Raw genomic sequence first — 20682 nt, forward strand, 5'->3', positions numbered from 1 at the left:
CACTGGCGCCGTCAATATATTTTTGTTAACGTATTATAAAGCGGCAGAATTTATTACTTACGCTTGAAACCATATTCGACAGCACAAATAATTCGTGATGGTGGCATTGAGTTCCGTGTGAAACATGCGTGAAGCGAAAACGATTATGGATTTTCGGGAAGAATGAACAGGAGTGATAATTGAATAACCTTCATAGGTGTTCTATTCAAAAGGATACCTTTGCTTCATCTGCACTCAAACATTTGATTGATCTTGACATTGTAAAATCGTCATTACGAATGCTAATGTCAATATCGTGTTTGATTCGAGAATGCTTCGCTCACACCAGCGATTTTGTTCAGAATGAAAAGGAAATAAAACATTCTGCCATAACACGTTAAGCTCCGCGTCGGTCCCTAGAGACCGACATAGAGCTTTTTGGTAGGGAAGCGCTGACTGACTGGGACTGACAGTTACAGAATAAGAAAATAAAAACTTACATGGTCTGTTTTCGAATGTATTACAAGATGTAATTACTTTCTAGTTGAATTTCTGACTATTTTTTATTTATACAATAAGTATCTTTAGGAGCTGCGACCGACACTGATATTGTGCAAACGCTCTTGATGCATGATGAATGGAAAGCGCAACAAGAAAAAATGGGGCTCAACGTGTTAGGCACTTGTTTCTCTTAAAAGTTTCTGTTCCTGTACCTAGCTCGCCCAGTTGGGGAACATGTTTGTGGACTTATGCCACACTCAAGAGAAGCTTTCAAAAATGAAGTTCTTCGCATTGTCTCCAATCATAATAAAATGCGAATACAAACACTAAGAAAACGAAAACGAAAACTCAAATCAAACGTCAATCTGAATAGAATGGTAGTCAAATATATCGAAGGAAACACAGAAGTAAAAGCGTTGAAAAACATTATCTCTACGTTCTGTGTTAACCCACATGTCTTCAAATGTTTTTCAACGTAACTCCTAAACATATATTAATTCTACCATAGTGATGTACTTGGAAAAGTTGTTGAAAATTATAAGCAAATTCATAAAATTTTTTGAACATGGCGGTATAACACGACATATTAAAAGAACCTATTTACTACAAAAAAAGACAATAAATTAGAAATATTTTTTTAAATATCTCGAGAATGGCTGCATTTAGAAGGAGATTGATAAAGAACTTTTTTTGTTTTAAATCATATCAGGATTCATAATTTGTGCCCAAAAATAATTGTTAACATACAAAAATTCCTAGTTTCGGAAAATCATAAAAATTAGATGTTCAACAAAATTTGTCAAAAATATTTTTACCATTTTGTACCCATTTTTAAAATTTTATATTTTTATACTTCTACTAGCTGACCCGGCAAACTTCGTCCCGCCCAAAATGTATTTATCGTTATCACATTAACATTTTCTTACTAAGTGCACCTTCATGAGTCCAATCGCAGAACTGTTCATTGATTGATCTTCTAATCTTCCCTTTAAAATTATCTTTTACTATATAATTTGTAGTACTTCTACCTATACTCGTCATTATAATATCAGATTATTTTCAGACACAATACTCGTTCAAGATTTTTCAACCACTTGCACATAACATGTTTCTCCGTTCTATTGTATAAATGTTTGATACAAGAAATATGAGAGAATGAAGACAGCCCTAAATCGGACAATTCCTTTCTCGAGTTTTGCTCTTATCAACATTCGGTGATCCATTCGGTCATCCATTTTAGAAGATATACGAGTGCGATTTATCACATTAAAATCCATTTCCACTTTCGAACAAAATTCAAATTCGTTAGCGCAAACATCGAATGGACTAACAACGCTTGTCCCTATGTAATTGTAGAACATATGCGAATTGAATTCCCATTTTTCTTCAGAGTTTTCGAAGTGTCTAACCACCGTAAAAACATTTATTGCACCTTAAAATCTCCACATGCCAAATTTCCAGTTTTAAAATGTGTTAAAAAATGAAAATACATGATATTCTTTTCTGCGCCAATTTTTATTGAGGCAATGTTTATTGAGAACCTTTACGACATATCATATGGAAGCGAAAGGGCCTGGCCGAGTAAGGGAGTAAAAAGTGCCCCCAAACCAAATCACTAGCTGTATGGTAAATATTGTATAGGATATTAAATTTGGCGCAGAACCCCTATGTGGTTTAACATAGGATCTATAGTGAAAAATGTACTTATCGTTTATCACACACCATCCTAAAAAGCTTCGGGATAAATTTGAAAAAAAAAAATACAGAATGTGCAAAACTATCAAAAATAATTTCATCAAAAATTGAAGTACTAAAAAAATATTGAAATTTTGAAAAAAAAATTGGGATTTAAAGATTCAGTACTACTCTAATTCATATTTAAATATGTTCCTGCGACTTTTCTTGTGTGATTTTTGTGTGATTTTTTTCAGTGTTGCGCGGTACAAATAATTTTTTTTTTATATTTCCAAAGGGCTTGGCTGAGTACGGGAGTAAAAAGTGCCCCCAAACCATATCACCAGCTGTATGGAAAATATTGCACAGGGTATTGAATATGAAATTTTGACAGTAGTACCCTATATTTGAGTCTTATATAGTACAACATAGCCTTTTCGTTTATTTCACCATTTAACCTTTTCGTTTATTTCACGCCATTCTCAATAACTTTGAGACAAAAATATTTTAAAAAAAATACTGAAAGTACATCTTGCTAAGGTGTATTGATCAATATTTTCAAACAATGTTTTCATCAAAAATCAAATACTAAAAAAATTCAATTATTTTTTATATTGATTTTAAATTTATTTTTTTTATTTTGGGATTCAGTATTATTCTAGAGTGTATTCAAATTTTTTGTGCAAAAAATTTAGTGTGTATTCTAATTCTTATATGTCTAAATTTTGTCAGTATATTTAGAGCATTGAGCTGTACAAAGATTTTTTTTCTCGTATCTTAAAATATATGAGATTATCTTTACATTGGAATTAGATGGTTTACCAAATTCATAGGAGTCAGCAGTACGATAGAGCTCTGTGAGAAAAAAAGACGGGTGGGTAATGTCGGGGACATAACCGGAGTTACGTAGGACTATACAAAAGGGACAGCTTTTGTTAAATATATATTTTAAATATATTGTTTTATTTTCTTCTCCTACGTGAATACCTATCTATCCACCTGAAAAATGGATTAGTTTACTGTTTACTCTTTATGAACATGTTGATGGTTCTGAAAAGAACCTTTGGTGTTGTGTTTTTGTTATCACTCGATATTCCCATCTTGTTCGGTTAAACCTTCCTGTTTAGCTATTGCGTTTGCCACTCGCCACAGCTTTCACAGTTGGAAAATTTCTTCCCATCCAGCTTGTGACATGTTGTTCAGTAAATTACATTTAACGCGACGTGCCGGAGAAACACTTTGCCACTCACTGAAACTAATTGTTGCCTTGATGAGCGCCGAACCGAAGCTGCTCTGTTCTCGATGCGGGTTTTCTGATTGTCGTGAGCAGCTTTGCAAGCCAAGCCGCAAACTCTATAATCGCTGTTAGGTATACTGGTGCTCCGGCACCAATCCGTTCGGCCTAGTTACCCTTGCGGAGCAATCAGTGAATGCGACCAACAGGGAACTGGAGACCTGCACGGTTCGAGTGGGACTTTGCCTTTCCCTTGTCCTCCTTTGTTACGTCCACGATGCCGATGCCATACAACCACACGGGTTTACGGTTTGAAAGAAAATAAGATATTTTTTTGGGGTCCGCGTGTTTTATAATCTAGCGGTACACACTCACAGGATAGAGACAAATCGGCAGACTCAGCCAGAGGGGCGAGTCCAACGAGACGAACGAATGAGCGTTAAAAGGGAGCGATGGCAAAAAAATACATTCATTACGATTTGTTCGCTCGTTGGATTCACATGCAGGCTAAAAGGGTCCTTTTCAGGATCACAAAATTATCTTCAATCTAAAGAGTTTATTGTATTGTTATCACTCGATATCCCCATCTTGTTTGGCTAAACCTTTCTGTTTAGCGATTGCGTTTGCCACTCGCCACAGCTTTCACAGTTGGAAAATTTCATCCCATCCAGCTATGTGACATGTTGTACAGTAAATTACATTCAATGCGACGTCCCGAAGCGCCACTCAGTGTCGCATTGGAGGCGATTTTAACCTGTAATTGAACATTTGCGATGACAGTGGTACAGTGTCGACTTTCAATGTGGGGTCATAATTTGGATCTCTATGTTTACAAAAATGTCCAACTAAATAAGTCGCATTACATGTCCGTTCAATTAGTTAAATGTCGAACTAATTGTAAATTACTGTACTTTCAATCTGGAAACAATTTAAGAATTGGTGAAAATTGAATAATCAGGAAAGTCCCCAACTATCAATAAGCTCAGAACAACTGCCAAATTCACATACTCATCAGATCCTGGCAAACAAATTATGAAAAAATCAATTTGTGTTTTATTATTATTTTGGATATTATTTTAGAAAGCATTGAACTGTATCAAAATTTCGAAATGCCAGAAAATATATAAAGAATGTTTGTACCGCGTATTTAATTTTTTTTTATTATTAGATTGTTTAATGAAAAAATTGTTTGAAGATATTTATCGATACACCTCGCAACACTGAAAAAAATCACACGTGTTTAGAAAAGCCGTAGAAACAAATATAAATATGAATTGGAGAAGTACTGAATTTCAAAATCTTCAAAAAAAATTCAAAATTTCAATATTTTTTAGTATTTCAATTTTTGATAATTTTTTTTTTTTATATTTTTTCTTGATACATCATAGTAAGATGCACATTCGATATTTTTTTCTCAAATTTTTATCTCGAAGCTTTTGGGGATGGCGTGAAATAAATCACATAAGGGTTGAAAAAACCGCCAAAATTTCTTATTTGATATCCTATACAATATTTTCCATACAGCTGGTGATTTAGTTTGAGGGCACTTTTCACTCCCTTACCCGGGCAGGCCCTTTGAAGGTGACGCCAAAAGTGATGGAAAGCGAAAGATAGGACAAACTAAGCTGGCGTTTTGCAGCGAACAATGTCGACGACCCCGATGTACAAAACTTAATGACAGATGTTAAGCGCAAGGGAATCAGAAACCGCGACCGAGATGAGGAATCTGCGCTGTTAGTATCTTGTAATCCATACGAAATATGTTTTTCATGTGTTTATGTGTGTATGTTTGTGTATGTGGACATGTGTTTTTCATCTGGCGCTTCAATTAAATTATATCTACCAATTCACTAATCCCTGTATGAACGTAATACAGGGAAACTTCGATATAACGTACCCACGATATAAAGTCACTCGATATAACGTACACATTTCCAATGTGTAAATATTTTTTTTTCTGAAAGTCATTGTCCTTATCTGTATCTGTATTATCTGTATTGTGATATTGAAACATGTTTTGTACTTTTAATCATTCCCAAAATACAGCTGGTTTTGTGATTCCGGTTTCTAATGAATCATGTTTAATCAACAGTACGAAGGGAAGCACTACGAGAAAGGCTAGCTTCGTCTTCTAATTAAATTTATTCATTAATTTTGCTGAAACAGCAACACAATAATGTATTATGGGCTACGTTTGTGAGTTCTTTATTATGCTTCGATATAACGAACAATTCGATATAACGTATAATTTTGAAAGCGAAATGTACGTTCTATCGAAGTTACCCTTTATGTACTTTTGGCTTTGTACAAAACACTAATTATGTCAATATTTTCTGCGGTCGTAAAACTCAGCCATTAGAACGTTATTGCCAGCTTGTCATCCACATCATGTCACGCGAGAGTTCTGGTCTGTATGAAGTTGTCTTTTGGAGCAAAGTAAACCTACTAGTGATTTTGCAAAAGTCAACTGATTCCAAAAATCCGAGAAACTGTATTCGAAATCCAAAAGATTCAAATGTATTCTTGAGGGTTGAGGGGTTAAAAATAAATACAACCACTTTTGCGATGAAAATTTATTTCTGATTGAATGTATTAGAAGTGCACTCGACGTCGTGCAGCTACGGTCATTAAAAAGTTTTTTTTTCCGCTGGAAGTTGTCGCTACCCAGGCGCAACGTAATTTACGCTACACAATAGTGGGCGACCTTTAATAGCAAAATCAGTAAGTAGTAGCTCGGGTCAGCAATGGTCGCAATAAAATTAACCATGTCCGATTGTAAATTGACAAACTGAAATTCCTTTTTTGAAAACAAAAAAAAGCAACTCAAAAATAGGAAGCATGATCATCACAAATCGTCAGTGTGTATTTACGACCATAAAGAATGTTAGACAATATCACTTCCCTCGAGCGATGGACACATTCAATCAAGAGCCAATTTACACGTGAAGGCGAAGGCCGAAGCGTAAGTTGGTTTTCGAAGACTGTTTGCGTTTTTTTACGCACGTTTGTTTTACCGTTTATTTCCGTTGTCATGTTCGATTATTCACGCTAATTTTTTATTGTTGTGCTCAGCTCCTGGTAGAAATGTGGATCCAAACGATATATTCTCATTGAGGAAACTTAATTCGCGAAAAAAAAACATTGGCCATTACGTCAAACGTTAATACGCACACTGAGCGTATACGACCACTGGCAATCAACGATGTCCTCGCCCTCTAAACATTGCGGATATGTCATCCACCTGAGCTCATATTTCTTCGGGACACACTCTTCATAATCTTCTATGAAGATGTTTTTACTCACTCTGAAATACGGAAGTAACCCTGAACTGAAGATTGGGCCTCGAACTTGACCGACAAGAAGCGAGCCACACATGCGTTTATGGGTGTAGTAAAATACCGGCTGTCGGGTTCGTCGCTTACTCGCTCGCTAAGGTTTTCGCCGGTAATTAAATCGGAAATAATAAGTTACAGTGCTCTTCGAATGCATGCTCTGTTTCAGAAAAATGTAAACCATTCACCGTCATTGAAAATGTAAACCATCTTTTTTTTTGTGCATTGTGTGCGAGCATAATCGCACGTAATCTTCGTTCCATAGCGTTCCATAAGTCTGCCATCTGTTGAAAACATTCGAAGATTCGAAGCTACGAAACACGTCGCGCGTCTCAAAAAATGTTGCTTCTGTCCCGACAAACTCGCACACACACTCAAATCTGGTCTTGCTATAAAATGCAAGCCGAACTCAACTTTCACTTTTCCATTCATAACATTCGAAATCAGTTCGTAAACCGTGACGTCGGTTTCGTTGATCGTGACGGCAGCAACTCTACCTCCAGAAAGTGTTTCTTGTTTTGTTTTGTTTGATCCCCACTTCTTCTGTTACAGACAAACATCACTCATGAGCTCAATGATGGTAAACAGTACGTTCCGTATTTGTTGAATTGGAGGTCAGCGAGAAGGAACACTGGGCAGATAATCTAGCTTTCGTGGCCAAAATTATGTACAAAAATACACCTTTTCTATAGCAACACGTCAATAGGGCCTATCTCGAATGTGACAGTTTCGAGAAAAATGGCTTTGAAAAGCTCTTTTTCAGCTCTCTGTTTTAAATTCTATCTTAAACAGTAACGTTATTATACTCATAATGATGCATAAACAAGAAGGCGAAACTGCATGCTTCAATTTTCAATATGGCACTGTACGAAAAACCAACACTAGCATCACAATTTTTTTAATGAACGACAACATAAATATGTAGTCCCTTTATATTAGGTGTACCGGTAAGTTTCTTCGGTTTTACAATAGATGAGGTAACTTGATTGTTATTCCAGTGAATCAAATTTCCAGACATTCGTTGGAAAGCTACTGTCATTGCACCAAGATGCTGAACGATAGGTGTTTCGTTCTTGACACTTTCAGGACATGACGTGAGACGAGTAGCGAGACGTAACTTTCAGAATTATTTACTTTTTGTTTGGGTGTGTGGTTAAAGTTTCATATCATCTCGCTGAGGAAAATAACTGAAGGAAAAAATAAGCAAATATATATTCGTGAAAAATAGTGCACAACCTCCTTTTGCTCTAGCCAATTACTTGTAACGGCCCTTTCCGGATCTTCTGGATCTGGTAATCTCCTTCCCGGTATATGCACAGCATTTTCCTCCTCCCTGATCGAAATCAGTGGAGCCACAATCCGCGATATTTTTTGTCACCATCGTCGTAAGCTACTCTTTTCCCCACCGATGGGAGCCAAACAGAAGTACATTTTGCTTGGAAAGAAAGGCATTGATTGCGCAGCTAGAAGCGAAAAGATATACTAAAAACATCCTCCTGCACTGTTATGATTCGACAGTAAAGCGCGAGCTACGAGGGTCACTATTTATATTTCGGGAATTGTCGTAAAGTTTGACATTTTTGACGATATACATTTTGAACATTTTGTAATACGGACGCTATTTGTTTATTTTATAGTAAAGCGCAAGCTACGAGGGTCACTATTTATATTTCGGGAATTGTCGTAAAGTTTGACATTTTTGACGATATACATTCAGAACATTTTGTAATACGGACGCTATTTGTTTATTTTATATTTAGTTGAAAGTTTGGTCTCGGCAAAAAAATGGAACTGAATCGTGAACATTTTCGTGCGATGATTTTTTACGACTTTCGACATGGATTATCATAACAAGAGTGCGTCAATCAACTTAATTTGGCTTTTGGCGATGAAGCTCCATCAAAAACCACTGTGTATCGCTGGTATAGTGAATTCAATCGTGGTCGTAGTTCGCTGTCCGACGAGGTTCGTGAAGGTCGTCCATAATCGACTGTAGTGCCAGAAAACATCGATGCTGTGCACGAAATGATTAAGCAAGATCGTCATGTAACCTATTGTGAGATTGAGGCATCCCTAAGCATTAGTTCCACCAGAATATATGCGATTCTACATGAACACTTAGTTGTGCGAAAATTATGTTCACGTTGAATCCCACATAATTTGACAATCGCTCAAAAAAAAGGCTCGTGTCGATTGGAATAAAAGCTTTGAAAATTGGTATAAGCGCATGCAAAAGTGTATCGATCATCGTGGCGAGTACTTTGAAAAACAATAAAAATATATTCGCAGCTTAACTATTTGTTTTTGTTCCTATTCCCGAAATATAAATAGTGACCCTCGTATTTTGCCAACGAATGAATTTGTCACCGAAAGATACGATTTGTTTTGTAAACGAAACGAGCAACGGCCGAACAGCAATTTTTACATTGCCGTCCACCGATAGTACAACGCCTTGCATTGCACGTCTTTTTCAGTATATGTCAAAAAGTTGAAGTTGTGGGTCTCCGTAGCCACATTGGATGCGCGTTCGCTTAGTAAGCGATCGATCGTGAGTTCAAAACTCAGGGCCCTCATTGACCATATTTGTGTTGTTACAGAATAACTATGTCCAAGCAACAATCATCAGCGATGCAGATCGATCCACGGTCGAAATAAGATCGATTCATCAATACAACTGCTCTGCTCTGCAAGACACATCGGGCTGCTGTTCTATAAATAACTCAACCAATGATCAATCAACTATCTCCGCTGTCCGGTTCAACTGGATAATGGAATAACAGAAGGAAAACTGTTACGCCTGAATGGCTACTGCGTAAATGTGTACCATATGCAATGGTATAGAAGGGAATACTCTAACGCCGAAAAATGGCATCTGTGTAATGTGCATAATTAGCTATGATAAATATATGATATGATAAACATGTGACATGTACACGATTAAAATTCGGCTCTGTTACAGCATAAATGCTAAAGAGCCGAAAATAAACAAAACGGGATAAAAAAAAAGTTGAAGCGTAAACAACATAGTTTTTTGCCACTTCGAATATGTCGAATTTTATGGTGACCATGATCCAACTGTGCAAACTCGTAAGACGTGGTTTGCACGGTTTAAAAGTGATAATTTTGACATGGAAACGCTGAAATTGGAGGTCCTATCGCACCCGCTGTATTCTCAAGACATTGCTCCGTCCGATGACTACCTTTTTCGATCGATGCTACATGGCCTGGTTAACCAGCACTTCTGCAATTTTAATGAAGCCAAAAATTAGATCGATTCGTGGCTAGCCGACAAGCCGGCCGATTATTTCCGCAAAGGGATTGAATTGCCAGAAAGATGGGAAGAAGTTGTTACTAGCGATGGGCAATACTTTGAATATTATATTCGTAACCATTCTTGCAGAAAAAAGTATTAATTTAAAAAAAAAACCAAGAAACTTACCGGTACTCATACTAGCATACCTGGTCGCTGTCTAATTATGTTGGTAGATCCGTCGCCGCGATTGAAGTTACATTAAGAGTAGGGGAGGTGCGGATAAAACGGACAGTGGGGGTAAGATGAAAAGATGGTTGATTTGTATAGTTACATTATGAGTTTCAAATTTCTGGTAATGGGAATACTTACTGTGTGGCACGGACTGGAGTACATGAGGCATTGTGCCATGTGCTGACCATATACGGCAACCCTGCGCGTTGGCTGTAAACATCAATGCCCACTTCTCGAGCTGATCGCAGCGACCCACGTTATTTCGTCCTCTTTAACTCTTCAACCGTCAAGCAGGTAAGACGTGCAGAAACCCGGTTTCACTACCCCTTTTCCCCAACGTTAGTTCGGGACTGCACACTTACTACATGCTATTCTATAATATCTAAACACCCTATGACAATAAATACAATTTTAACACGTTGAGCCCCAAAATTTTTCATGAGCGTATGCAAAATATTGGTACCGGTCCCAGGTCCCAAAAATACTTATTGTATAAATAGAAAATAGTCAGAAATTCGACTATAAAGTATTCAAATTTTGTAAAACATTTGAAAACTAACAGTATATATTTATATTTTCTTATTTTGTAACTGTCAGACCCAGTCAGTCAGCGCTTTCCTACCAAAAAGCTCAACATCGGCCCCTAGGGACTGAGGTTGGGCTCAACGTGTTAACCATTTTTAGTGGTTTAATTTCAAAAATCAATCCGCTGATTGTCTATTCCGGCTTGTGAGTTAAATTAAATAGTTGAGGGTCTGTCCATTTATACTGCTGAAAAGTACAATAGGACTTCTAGGATTAATTCGATTTTTCCCCCCTATATGTGTATATCACCCGCATCGAAAAAAAACTCTACTTTTCTGTTTGATTTTCAGTAAAAAAAACCAGGACTATCGAGTTGGAATCGGAGTCGGCAGGAATTTCATTGTATTAGGAGTCGGAGTCGGAATCGGTAAAATTTTAGAGGTAAAATTAAAGGACAATATTTAGCTCAATGAACAAAATTTTATTCCATGATAAGAAAATTTTGATGTTAATTTTCTGTATGATAACCATGTTCAGAGGTGTCTGCTATACTGACAAACACTCAGTTTTGTTTCAGAAACGACCCTTATTTTTGGCACTTTCATAAGAATGAAAATTGTCCGTGAAAAATATGCTAGGGTCCCTCTCAAAGTTTCCTTAGTTGAATATAAGAACGGTAATAATAGCTCTCCGGTCCGCACATCTATGATGCATACATAAAATTAAATTTGTCTGATACAAAGCTGTACCTAACTTTTCATCCCGAATAAATGAATAAGTGAAAATTCCTATTTATTTTCACTACGCACAAACGTTCCGAGGCTTTTCAAAATAGGACTAGATAATTTCATGAAATCATGAAATATCTGACGAGTTAATAACGAGATGAGGATTGAGGAACAGCATTACCTTGTATGATGTCTATGTACGAATAGCCGCAAAGTTTTTTTTTTTTTATCCAAAATATATATTTTTATTAAGGCTCATATGGCGTCAGCCTAACGGGGCCGGGAGTTCAATATTTCGACAATGTTTGCTTACAACTATGTTAGTAATATGTAACCGATTACTCGCGGTTGACTCGAGGTTAGTATTACAAGTGTTCTCATAATTGGTATGTTGCAGTCTTCGATGCTCTGTACGTGTGCCCGACACGGGATACTTCCTATTGGGATGCAGCTGACCATTAATCAGCAAGGCCCCCTAGTCTGTACCCCATATCTAGCGTGGTGCGTCTTTCTCGACTCGAGGAATCCAGGATAGAATGGTCACTAGCCGGCGCAATCATCAGCTCGTGTAGAGTTGTCATGAGCGGTACAACCTTTGGCTCTTGTTGAATGATCAGTGGACTGCACAACCTTCGGCCCGTGCATCTGTAAAGAGTGTGTGTATGTATTGCCGCGACTAAGTAAAAGTTTATCGATCGGATAGGAGGGATATGAAACGGGGACACAACGAAGGAAACATCATTAAACGTTGACATCGGCGTTTCTGAGGAACAGGTATAGATGAAGCAGAAGATCAGGATCCCGGCTACCTAAGATATCCCGGACGGGGATATCCGATTGTCTGCCTTGTGCTCTCAGTGCTCTAGAGAGCTGAGAGCGAGCAGCATGGAACCGGATACACGACCAGACAACATGCTCGATGTCGTGGTAGCCATCGCCACAATCACAAAGATTGTTTGCTGCGAGCCCAATGCGATAGAGATGCGCGTTTAGGTTGTAGTGATTGGACATAAGCCGAGATATCACGCGAATGAAATCACGACCTACATTCAATCCCTTGAACCATGCCCTCGTCGAGACCTTAGGGATAATCGTGTGTAACCAACGACCGAACTCATCACCACTCCACATGCGTTGCCAACTTACGAACGTATACTGACGAGGAATGTGGAAAAATTCATTATAAGCAATTTGCCTTTCAAAAAGTGTGCCTTCTAAAGCGCCCTTAGCTAGCGAGTCCGCTTTCTCATTCCCCGTAATCGAGCAATGAGAGGGAACCAGAGCAATGAGAGGGAATCTTGAATAATTTTTCGACCAAAACACTCAATAGATGTCTTATTCTTGTTAGGAAATAAGATGAGTGTTTATCAACTTTCATTGAGCGGATTGCCTCTATTGAGCTGAGACTGTCTGAAAAAATAAAATAGTGGTCGATGGGCAATGTTTCAATGATCCCTAATGCGTAATATATCGCACCCAGTTCAGCGACATACACGGAACAAGGATCTTTGAGTTTGAAAGAGGCACTGGAATTTTCATTGAAGATGCCGAAGCCAGTGGACCCGTTTATGAATGAACCGTCAGTAAAGAACATTTTATCAGATCTAACTTTCCCATATTCTGCCGAAAATATCGGCGGAATAGAATCGGAGCGTAGGTGATCTGGGATTCCATGGGTTTTTTGTCGCATGGACAGATAAAAAATGACAGAGGAATTGCAGAAGTAAGGGAAGCAAACTTGGTTGGAGATGCCTGGTGAAGGGTGCACGTCGTGGGTAAAGTACTCATGATATAAAGACATAAAACTTGACTGAGGAGTCAGTTGGAATAGATTTTCTAAGTTATCGATCACCAATGGATTCATGATCTTGCAACGGATGAGAAATCTGTAGGATAATTCTGTGAACCGAAGAGTAAGCGGGGGTACTCCTGCCAAAACTTCGAGACTCTTCGTATGTGTCGAATGCAAACACCCCATGGCTATACGCAGGCAACGATATTGTATTCTCTCCAGCTTGAGAATATGAATCCTGGCAGCTGATCGGAAGCAAAAACTGCCATATTCTAACACTGATAATATCGTTGTTTTGTACAACTGAATGAGGTCTCCTGGATGGGCACCCCACCATGTTCCGGTAATTGTTTGGAGAAAATTGATTCTTTGCTGGCATTTCTGTTTCAAATACGCAATGTGTCTTCCCCAGGTCCGCAAAGTTAGCCGCAAAGTTGTTATTGAAAAAATACGTTTCAGGGTGTAATACAACTTAAGAGAAGGTTTTTGAATTCAAAGACAATATAGAATGTTTTATAACATTTGCTCGCCAGATTCGAAGTAGAATCAACTTGAATGGTGAAATTATAGTAAATATATCTATTTTCGAATGAAATAATATAAACTATTTTAAAAAAAATCAACAATTCACCTGCTGTTGGTATGCTTTGTTCATTTGGTAAGTAAAAATTCATTCCAAAGTATGGACGTTGAATTCAAAGAAATTCTTAATATTGAATCTTCTTTAATTCACTGTGATTATGCTAATAGTGCGAACTAAATGGGAATAATACTTTGCAAAAACATCGTAGAACAGCAAAATTATCCACATAACGAAACACCCAACCAGGGACCGTTAGTTTCTCTAACATTTTGGTGACTGCAAGAACAGATAAATTCACAATTCAGTTTACGGACAATGTCAGTAGAATGAGACCAATTACCTTTTCCATTGGTTGTGGGATGCAAAAAATTGAAAAAAAACATCCTCATGAAAAACGCGGCTTCGAATTATTTGGTATTTTTCAGCGGGAGTCGGAGTCGGGATTTTTTTTTCCCATTACCTATTTGGTATTTTTTCTTGAAAAAAATGGGTAGAAGTAGCTTAGAGTGTATTGTTTACACTGTATTTTTATCGCTGTCAGTTTTTCAAAAATTGGAAAAAAAGGCGTCAAGCAAAAACAACATCGCGAATTGATTTTACGCAAACACCTGGAAAATCCTCAGCTCTCTCATAACAATTCGGAATCGTGTAGTCAACGGTGAGTCGGGTGATTAAACGTTACTTCGAAACTCTGAGCATCGAACCGGAAGGAGAAATGCAGTCAGAATGGATGTTCTATTAGCGTTGTGAAAGCGTTTAAGCGGAATACCAATGCTTCGATCAGGGATGTGACCAAAAAGTTGAATCTGTCCAAATTTTTCGTTCAGAGAGTCAAGGACCGGGAGGGACTGCATACGTACAAAACACAGAAGGCTCCAAATTGTGACAAATGGCAAAAATACGGTAAGAAAGTCACAGATCTACCTCAAGGATGGCGTTTGCTCCCTCTGTTGAAGCACACGACGGCCTTACGATCTTCTAACCGGATCTTGCTTCGTGCCACTATTTAAAGAATGTCCTGGAGTGGTATTAAGCCAACGGGGTAACTTTCGAACCCAAGGACATGAACCACAACCCGGGGATTGCTGCTGACAATATTGATATGAAAGAGCAGTGCGTCCGACGAAAACTGATTGAACACGAGGAACGTTGGAGCGATCTCCGATCGATGATAATCCGAAATTAAATCCAAAAAAACAGAGGAATTGATTAAGCCAGGAAAAAAAACACGATTGGGAATAAACGAAGAAGAATCACCCTGCAGAGAGATGATTTTGGTTTTGCTGGTCTATGCTTTTTAGAAAAGACGACCGTCTCTGTTTTCTCCGTTGTAAAATTGTTCAAAATATCTTGTAAGGGTCACTGCATGGCGGATTCTTTTGCAATTTTGACGTAGGACTACGTCTAACCGGAAGATATAGGGGGTGAAATGAAAATCTAGGCACTGAACAAGTAGGAAAAAATGCAAGATTTGGAACGCTTATAACTCGAGCATTTCTCAATAGATCGCAAAGGTTTTTGCATCAATTGATAGGAAATATATCTACGCATCTATCATAACGAATAACATTTCATTTTTCTTGAGATAAATAATTGAATAATTGTGAAATATCAAGCATTGTCCAAATGCACTATGTGCCCATTTTTGATTGGTCCATTTTGTGCTCCTCAAATCGTACCGACCAAAACGGTCAACCAGAGCAGCAGCGAAATACAATGGAGCACGATTGGAAAGGAAAAAGAAAAAATATGAACGAAACATTGGTCGCAGTCTCACACATGCGTAATTCTCGAGCCAGCCAGTCAGCTTAAAAATCCCCGCTCCCCTGCCGTAACGATCATTCTTTTTGTGGACACCGACTGGACAACATCGTTGCTGGACGAGCTGGATGGCGAGGGATCGAGTGCCTTTCTCAAGGCAATGGGGGCGGAGGTGTAATGAAGGAGTTAGAGTAGAGTTTTAAGGGCCTTTCTCAAGGCTAGAGACGAATGAATCAAAAAGTTTAAAGTCTCTATAATACAAAACCACCACCACCACCACCGTAACGATCATTCTCATCCGAACCGTACACCACATCGTTTCGCATGACATCACATCAACAAACCAACACAAGCAGCCATGGTTGGATATGGCAAAGGAGGAAAAGTGAAGGGAAAGGCAAAATCCCGCCTGAACCGTGTTAGTCTGGAGTTCCACGCAAAGGTAGCTAGGCCGAGCGCGTTAGTACCAGTGAATCAGTCCACCTAGCCGGCGTTATATAGTTTCGGCCGCCGAAGTGGAAAAGCTGCTCGTGACGATAAGAAAACCCGCATTCAGAACAGACCACATTCGGTTCGGTGGACATCAAGACAACACAACAGGCAGTTGCAGCGAGTGGCGAGTGGCAAACGCAATCGCAAAACGACATCAGGTAGCAGAAGAAAAAAGTTTGTTCTTTATACAATCTGCTTTGGTGGCAAAACCAGAACAAGGCGGCATCGAAGGCGTTCGAAATGGTTTTTTTTTAAAACCACGAGTACTAAGTTTTCTAAATTGGAACCATTTCATAAAACACGGCGTTTATCAGGGCCATTAAACCTTTCAAACAAGAGTTTACGAAATACAGTTCAATGCATTCTAAAATAATATCCAAAATAATAATAAAACACAAATTGATTTTTTTTATAATTTGTTTGCCAGGATATGATGAGTATGTGAATTTGGCAGTTGTTCTGAGCTTATTGATGGTTGGGGACTTTCCCGATTATTCAATTTTCACCAATTCTTAAATTGCTTCTAGATTGAAAGTACAGTAATTTATATTTAGCTCGACATTGAGCTAATTGGTTGGATCTGTAATGCGACATTTTTGTAAACATAGAGTTCGGGGTCCAAATTATGACCCCACATTGAAAGTCGACACTGTACCACTGTCATCGGAAATGTTCAATTACAGGTTTAAATCGCCTCAAATGCGACACTGAGTGTTTCTCCGGCACGTCGCATTAAATGTAATTTACTGAACAACATGTCACAAGCTGGATGGGAAGAAATTTTCCAACTGTGAAAGCTGTGGCGAGTGGCAAACGCAATAGCTAAACAGGAAGGTTTAACCGAACAAGATGGGGATATCGAGTGATTAAACAGTAAACTAATCCATTTTTCAGGTAGATAGGTAGGTATTCACGTAGGAGAAGAAAATAAAACAATATATTTAAAATATATATTTAACAAAAGCTGTCCCCTTTGTATAGTCCTACGTCACTCCGGTTATGTCCCCGACATTACCCACCCGTCTTTTTTGTACGGGAAACAATTTTTTGCACGGGAAAAATTTTCCGTGATATATTAAAAATCCGTCGATGTTTCGAGCCATTTTCTATTGTTTTTTTCATTAATATTTCGCGTGACAAACCTCAAACCGTCTTTCAAAAGTTATGAATTTTTGAGAAAGGAAAAACGGGAATATATTGGACTATCGGTCATCGGTTCCCCATCTTTTTAACCGCAGAATGAGCAAAATTGTAAATATGCTTTGCTAAAAGAGATATAGAATTCAAACTCAAACTTATGTAACTGGGCCTGTTTAAATAAACGATTTATAAAAGAAAATCGATTAATTTGGAAAAATTATGACTTAGAAGCGGGAAAAACGCCTCTCTGATTTTTTGATATACTATGTAGAAAAAACCTCAGCTTTCAAGAAGAAATATTAAAAAATATAGTGCCCTCTAGTCCAAATCCAGTTGTTTTTTCGGAAATGGCGAAATACAATCCACAGCACACAGAGTATCGAAGTAAACTCTGAATTCGTATTTCATTATATTGACACAATGTCAATTAGAAAACCATCTCCGGCTACAAGCTCTAACCAGTCCCGAAATGTTGAAGCCCAAATGGACACTTTGGACACTGAATATAATTACTACCGGTATGAAGTTCCTTCTACGTAACCATTCAAAATCCCTAACCAAAACACACGTCATCGTAGCGCATTATTACAAGAACTGATCCCAGCGCTGCACAACCCGGACGAACAGGAGCATGCCAACAGATGGCTCACGAGACTCACTGATTTGTCTCTAAACGTGAAAAATCTCCGAGACAAACGAAATCGATTCCTAATGATGCTCTGCCTTTGCTTATTCACCGGTCACGTTCAAACTCCATTCGATTCGCCTCCCCCAGCTAAGCTTCCTGAGCTATCTACGATGAAAAAACCCAAATTCAGCCCTGCTGAATGGCATACAGCAGCCGGCGAATGGAAAGAACATCTGGCACTTATGAACGAACTGTTGAAGAAGCTAAAGCTTCCGGCGCCCCGTAAGTGTTCAGTTCATCCGAAGCTGTGCAGTGGAGGAAAGGATGCTCGTGGAACGGTGTGTAACCCACATAGAGTAAAACTATGTCGACGAATGCTGGAATTTTTATATTTTCAGTTTCTCGATCGACAGTTCGAGTTCTTCCTGCACCTCGCTCGGAGCTATCTTCGTTCTTTGAACACATATCCGGACAGCCGTATAGCCTGCCGGTGGATCGAAGCGCTATCGCAGATCGATCAAAACTGTTGCATTAGAACGAAAGGTATCCGGAACGATTACATGCTGTTTCTAATGGGTTACCTCTTACAGCATCGTCTGCTGGGACCCTTCTGTAGACTTCCCGTTCTACCGTTAGAAGAATTGATGGATGGAGCTAGAAAGGCGGCCGAGAGCGAGCCTTTAATCAAAGTCAACACACCAGAGGTCAACAGGGAACATGATTTTCTGAAACATTTTCCTCTGCCAGAGGAGGGCGTGTTCGCCTTCATCTCGCTCTCATCGGATTATTTGAAATCGATCCAAGAGTAGTATCTCGGTTAGACCGAGGTAAAACATAGGATAGGAAATAGTTTGACCAAACTGAATAAAACGGAAATTATAGTGGCATGTGACTCGTGTTTTAACAAGTATTTTTTATTATTATTTTTTATTGTTTCATCATCTATTATTGGGACGCGGAACATCATCATCAGTAGGTGTTTAAATATAACTTAACGAGTTTTTGACGAAGAACTACATCTTTTAGGAAGGGTGCCAAATCAGAAAACAGGTCACGTTTTTATGTTTAGGTGTTTATTAATATGAACCATAGAATTAATAGAAGTGCCGGTAAGTTTCTTCGATTTTTTTCAAAAAATAATGCTTTATTCTGCAAAAATGGTTACAAATTTAATATTCAAAGTATTGCCCATCGCAAGTTCCAACTTTTTTCCATCTTTCTGGCAATTCATCGATCTAATTTTTGGCTTCATCAAAATTGGAGAAGTACTGGTCAACTAGGCCATGTTGCATTCATCGAAAAAGGTAGTCATCGGACGGAGCAATGTCTTGAGAATACGGCGAGTGGGATAGGACCTCCCATTTCAGCGTTTCTAAGTATGTTTTGACCGGTTTCGCGACATGCGGTCGAGCATTGTCGTGCTGCAAAATAACTTTATCGTGTCTTTGCTAGTATTGTGGCCGTTTTTCCTTCAGTTTACGGCAAAATAGCATCAATTGTCATCGGTAGAGGTCCCCCGTAATGGTTTCATTCGGTTTTAGCAGCTGATAGTACACCATACTCAGCTGGTCCTACCAAATAGACAGCATAACCTTCTGGTCGTGAATACTCTGCGCGGCCGTCGATGTTGATGCATGGCCGGGGTATCCATACTTTGCCCGACGTTTAGGATTGTCGCAATGGACCCACTTTTCATGGCCAGTAACGATTAGATGCAAGAAACCCTTTCTTTAATGCCGTTGGAGCAGTTGTTCGCATGTTTTTAATGCCATGACTTTCCGCAGCTTTTTTCTTCATATTGAAGTGTTGAAGTACACTCCGCGCAAAAACACTCTCGTTGGTACGAAATTCGACATATTCGAAGTGGCTAAAAACTATGTTGTTTACACTTCAATATTTTGACATATACTGAAAAGACACGCAATGACAATAGCTTTCCAAAGAATGGTTGGAAATTTGATTCACTGGAATAATAATCAAGTTACGCCATCTGTTGTAAAACCGAAGAAACTTACCGGTACACCTTATATATTATTGCTTTTTCTATAGGAGAAACATATGACAGCATGCGGAAAAAAGACAGTATGGGGAAAAAAAGGTGCAAGAATTTTTTTTTTCCTGCACTTGAAAAATAATTCTCATTGACTTGATGACCCAGGGTTGTACGTATGATACAACCGCAAGGTTGATTTAGGACTACCGGTGGCTTTTTGTAGTCATTATATTGTATCATTGTAATAGTGTATTGATTAACACTGGTTTAATAATAATACCAGAATGTTTGAATGAAACAATTTCCGAATTCAATTCCGAACAAATCCCAATTTAGGTTAATTCTTGCATTGTAGTAGATTACGTTCTTCGTTGCAAGTCTGATGTGTAGCCTTTCAAAATATGTGAACGGAAAAATTGCTAAACGATCAGTGTATTTTACATTTCCCTCTGAAGTTATTGCATCTCCCAAGTGTACATATTTCTCGAACCGCAAATTGGCCTGATTTGATCAATTTCAGGCACTAAGTTTTGATTTTGACATGTAAGTTGAACACATATTGTTCAATCGACATTATCGCATCAAATTGTTATCAACATTTTGCCAAACGGAACGGTAGAAGTTCAGTAAGCATCTTCATGAAAGGATATCTTCCAATACGGTCTTGAATAACCGAACCAAAGCGTTGTGTTCAGAACGCTTTTGAAGTCCGCACACATTTTGAAATGTAAAAATTCATGCAGGTACAAAAGTTCCCGCACCTTGCATCTATTTTGCAATGCAAGTTTCCCCATACTCTTTGATTTTGGAGTCTGTGTTAGGGAAACACACAGATT

At 38.4% G+C, this 20682-nt stretch overlaps 1 protein-coding gene across 1 annotated transcript; it reads left to right on the top strand.

The window, feature by feature from the left end:
* Window positions 1-17643: 17643 nt before the first annotated feature.
* Window positions 17644-18733, top strand: LOC129771571 (uncharacterized). The gene is made up of 3 exons (XM_055775337.1): window positions 17644-17743; window positions 17804-18191; window positions 18252-18733. The coding sequence occupies exons 1-3, from the start codon at window positions 17646-17648 to the stop codon at window positions 18660-18662; spliced, it is 897 nt and encodes a 298-aa protein (XP_055631312.1). The 5' UTR covers window positions 17644-17645; the 3' UTR covers window positions 18663-18733.
* Window positions 18734-20682: the final 1949 nt, after the last annotated feature.

The sequence above is a fragment of the Toxorhynchites rutilus genome, chromosome 2, assembly GCF_029784135.1.
Source record: "Toxorhynchites rutilus septentrionalis strain SRP chromosome 2, ASM2978413v1, whole genome shotgun sequence".
Lineage (NCBI taxonomy): Eukaryota > Metazoa > Arthropoda > Insecta > Diptera > Culicidae > Toxorhynchites > Toxorhynchites rutilus.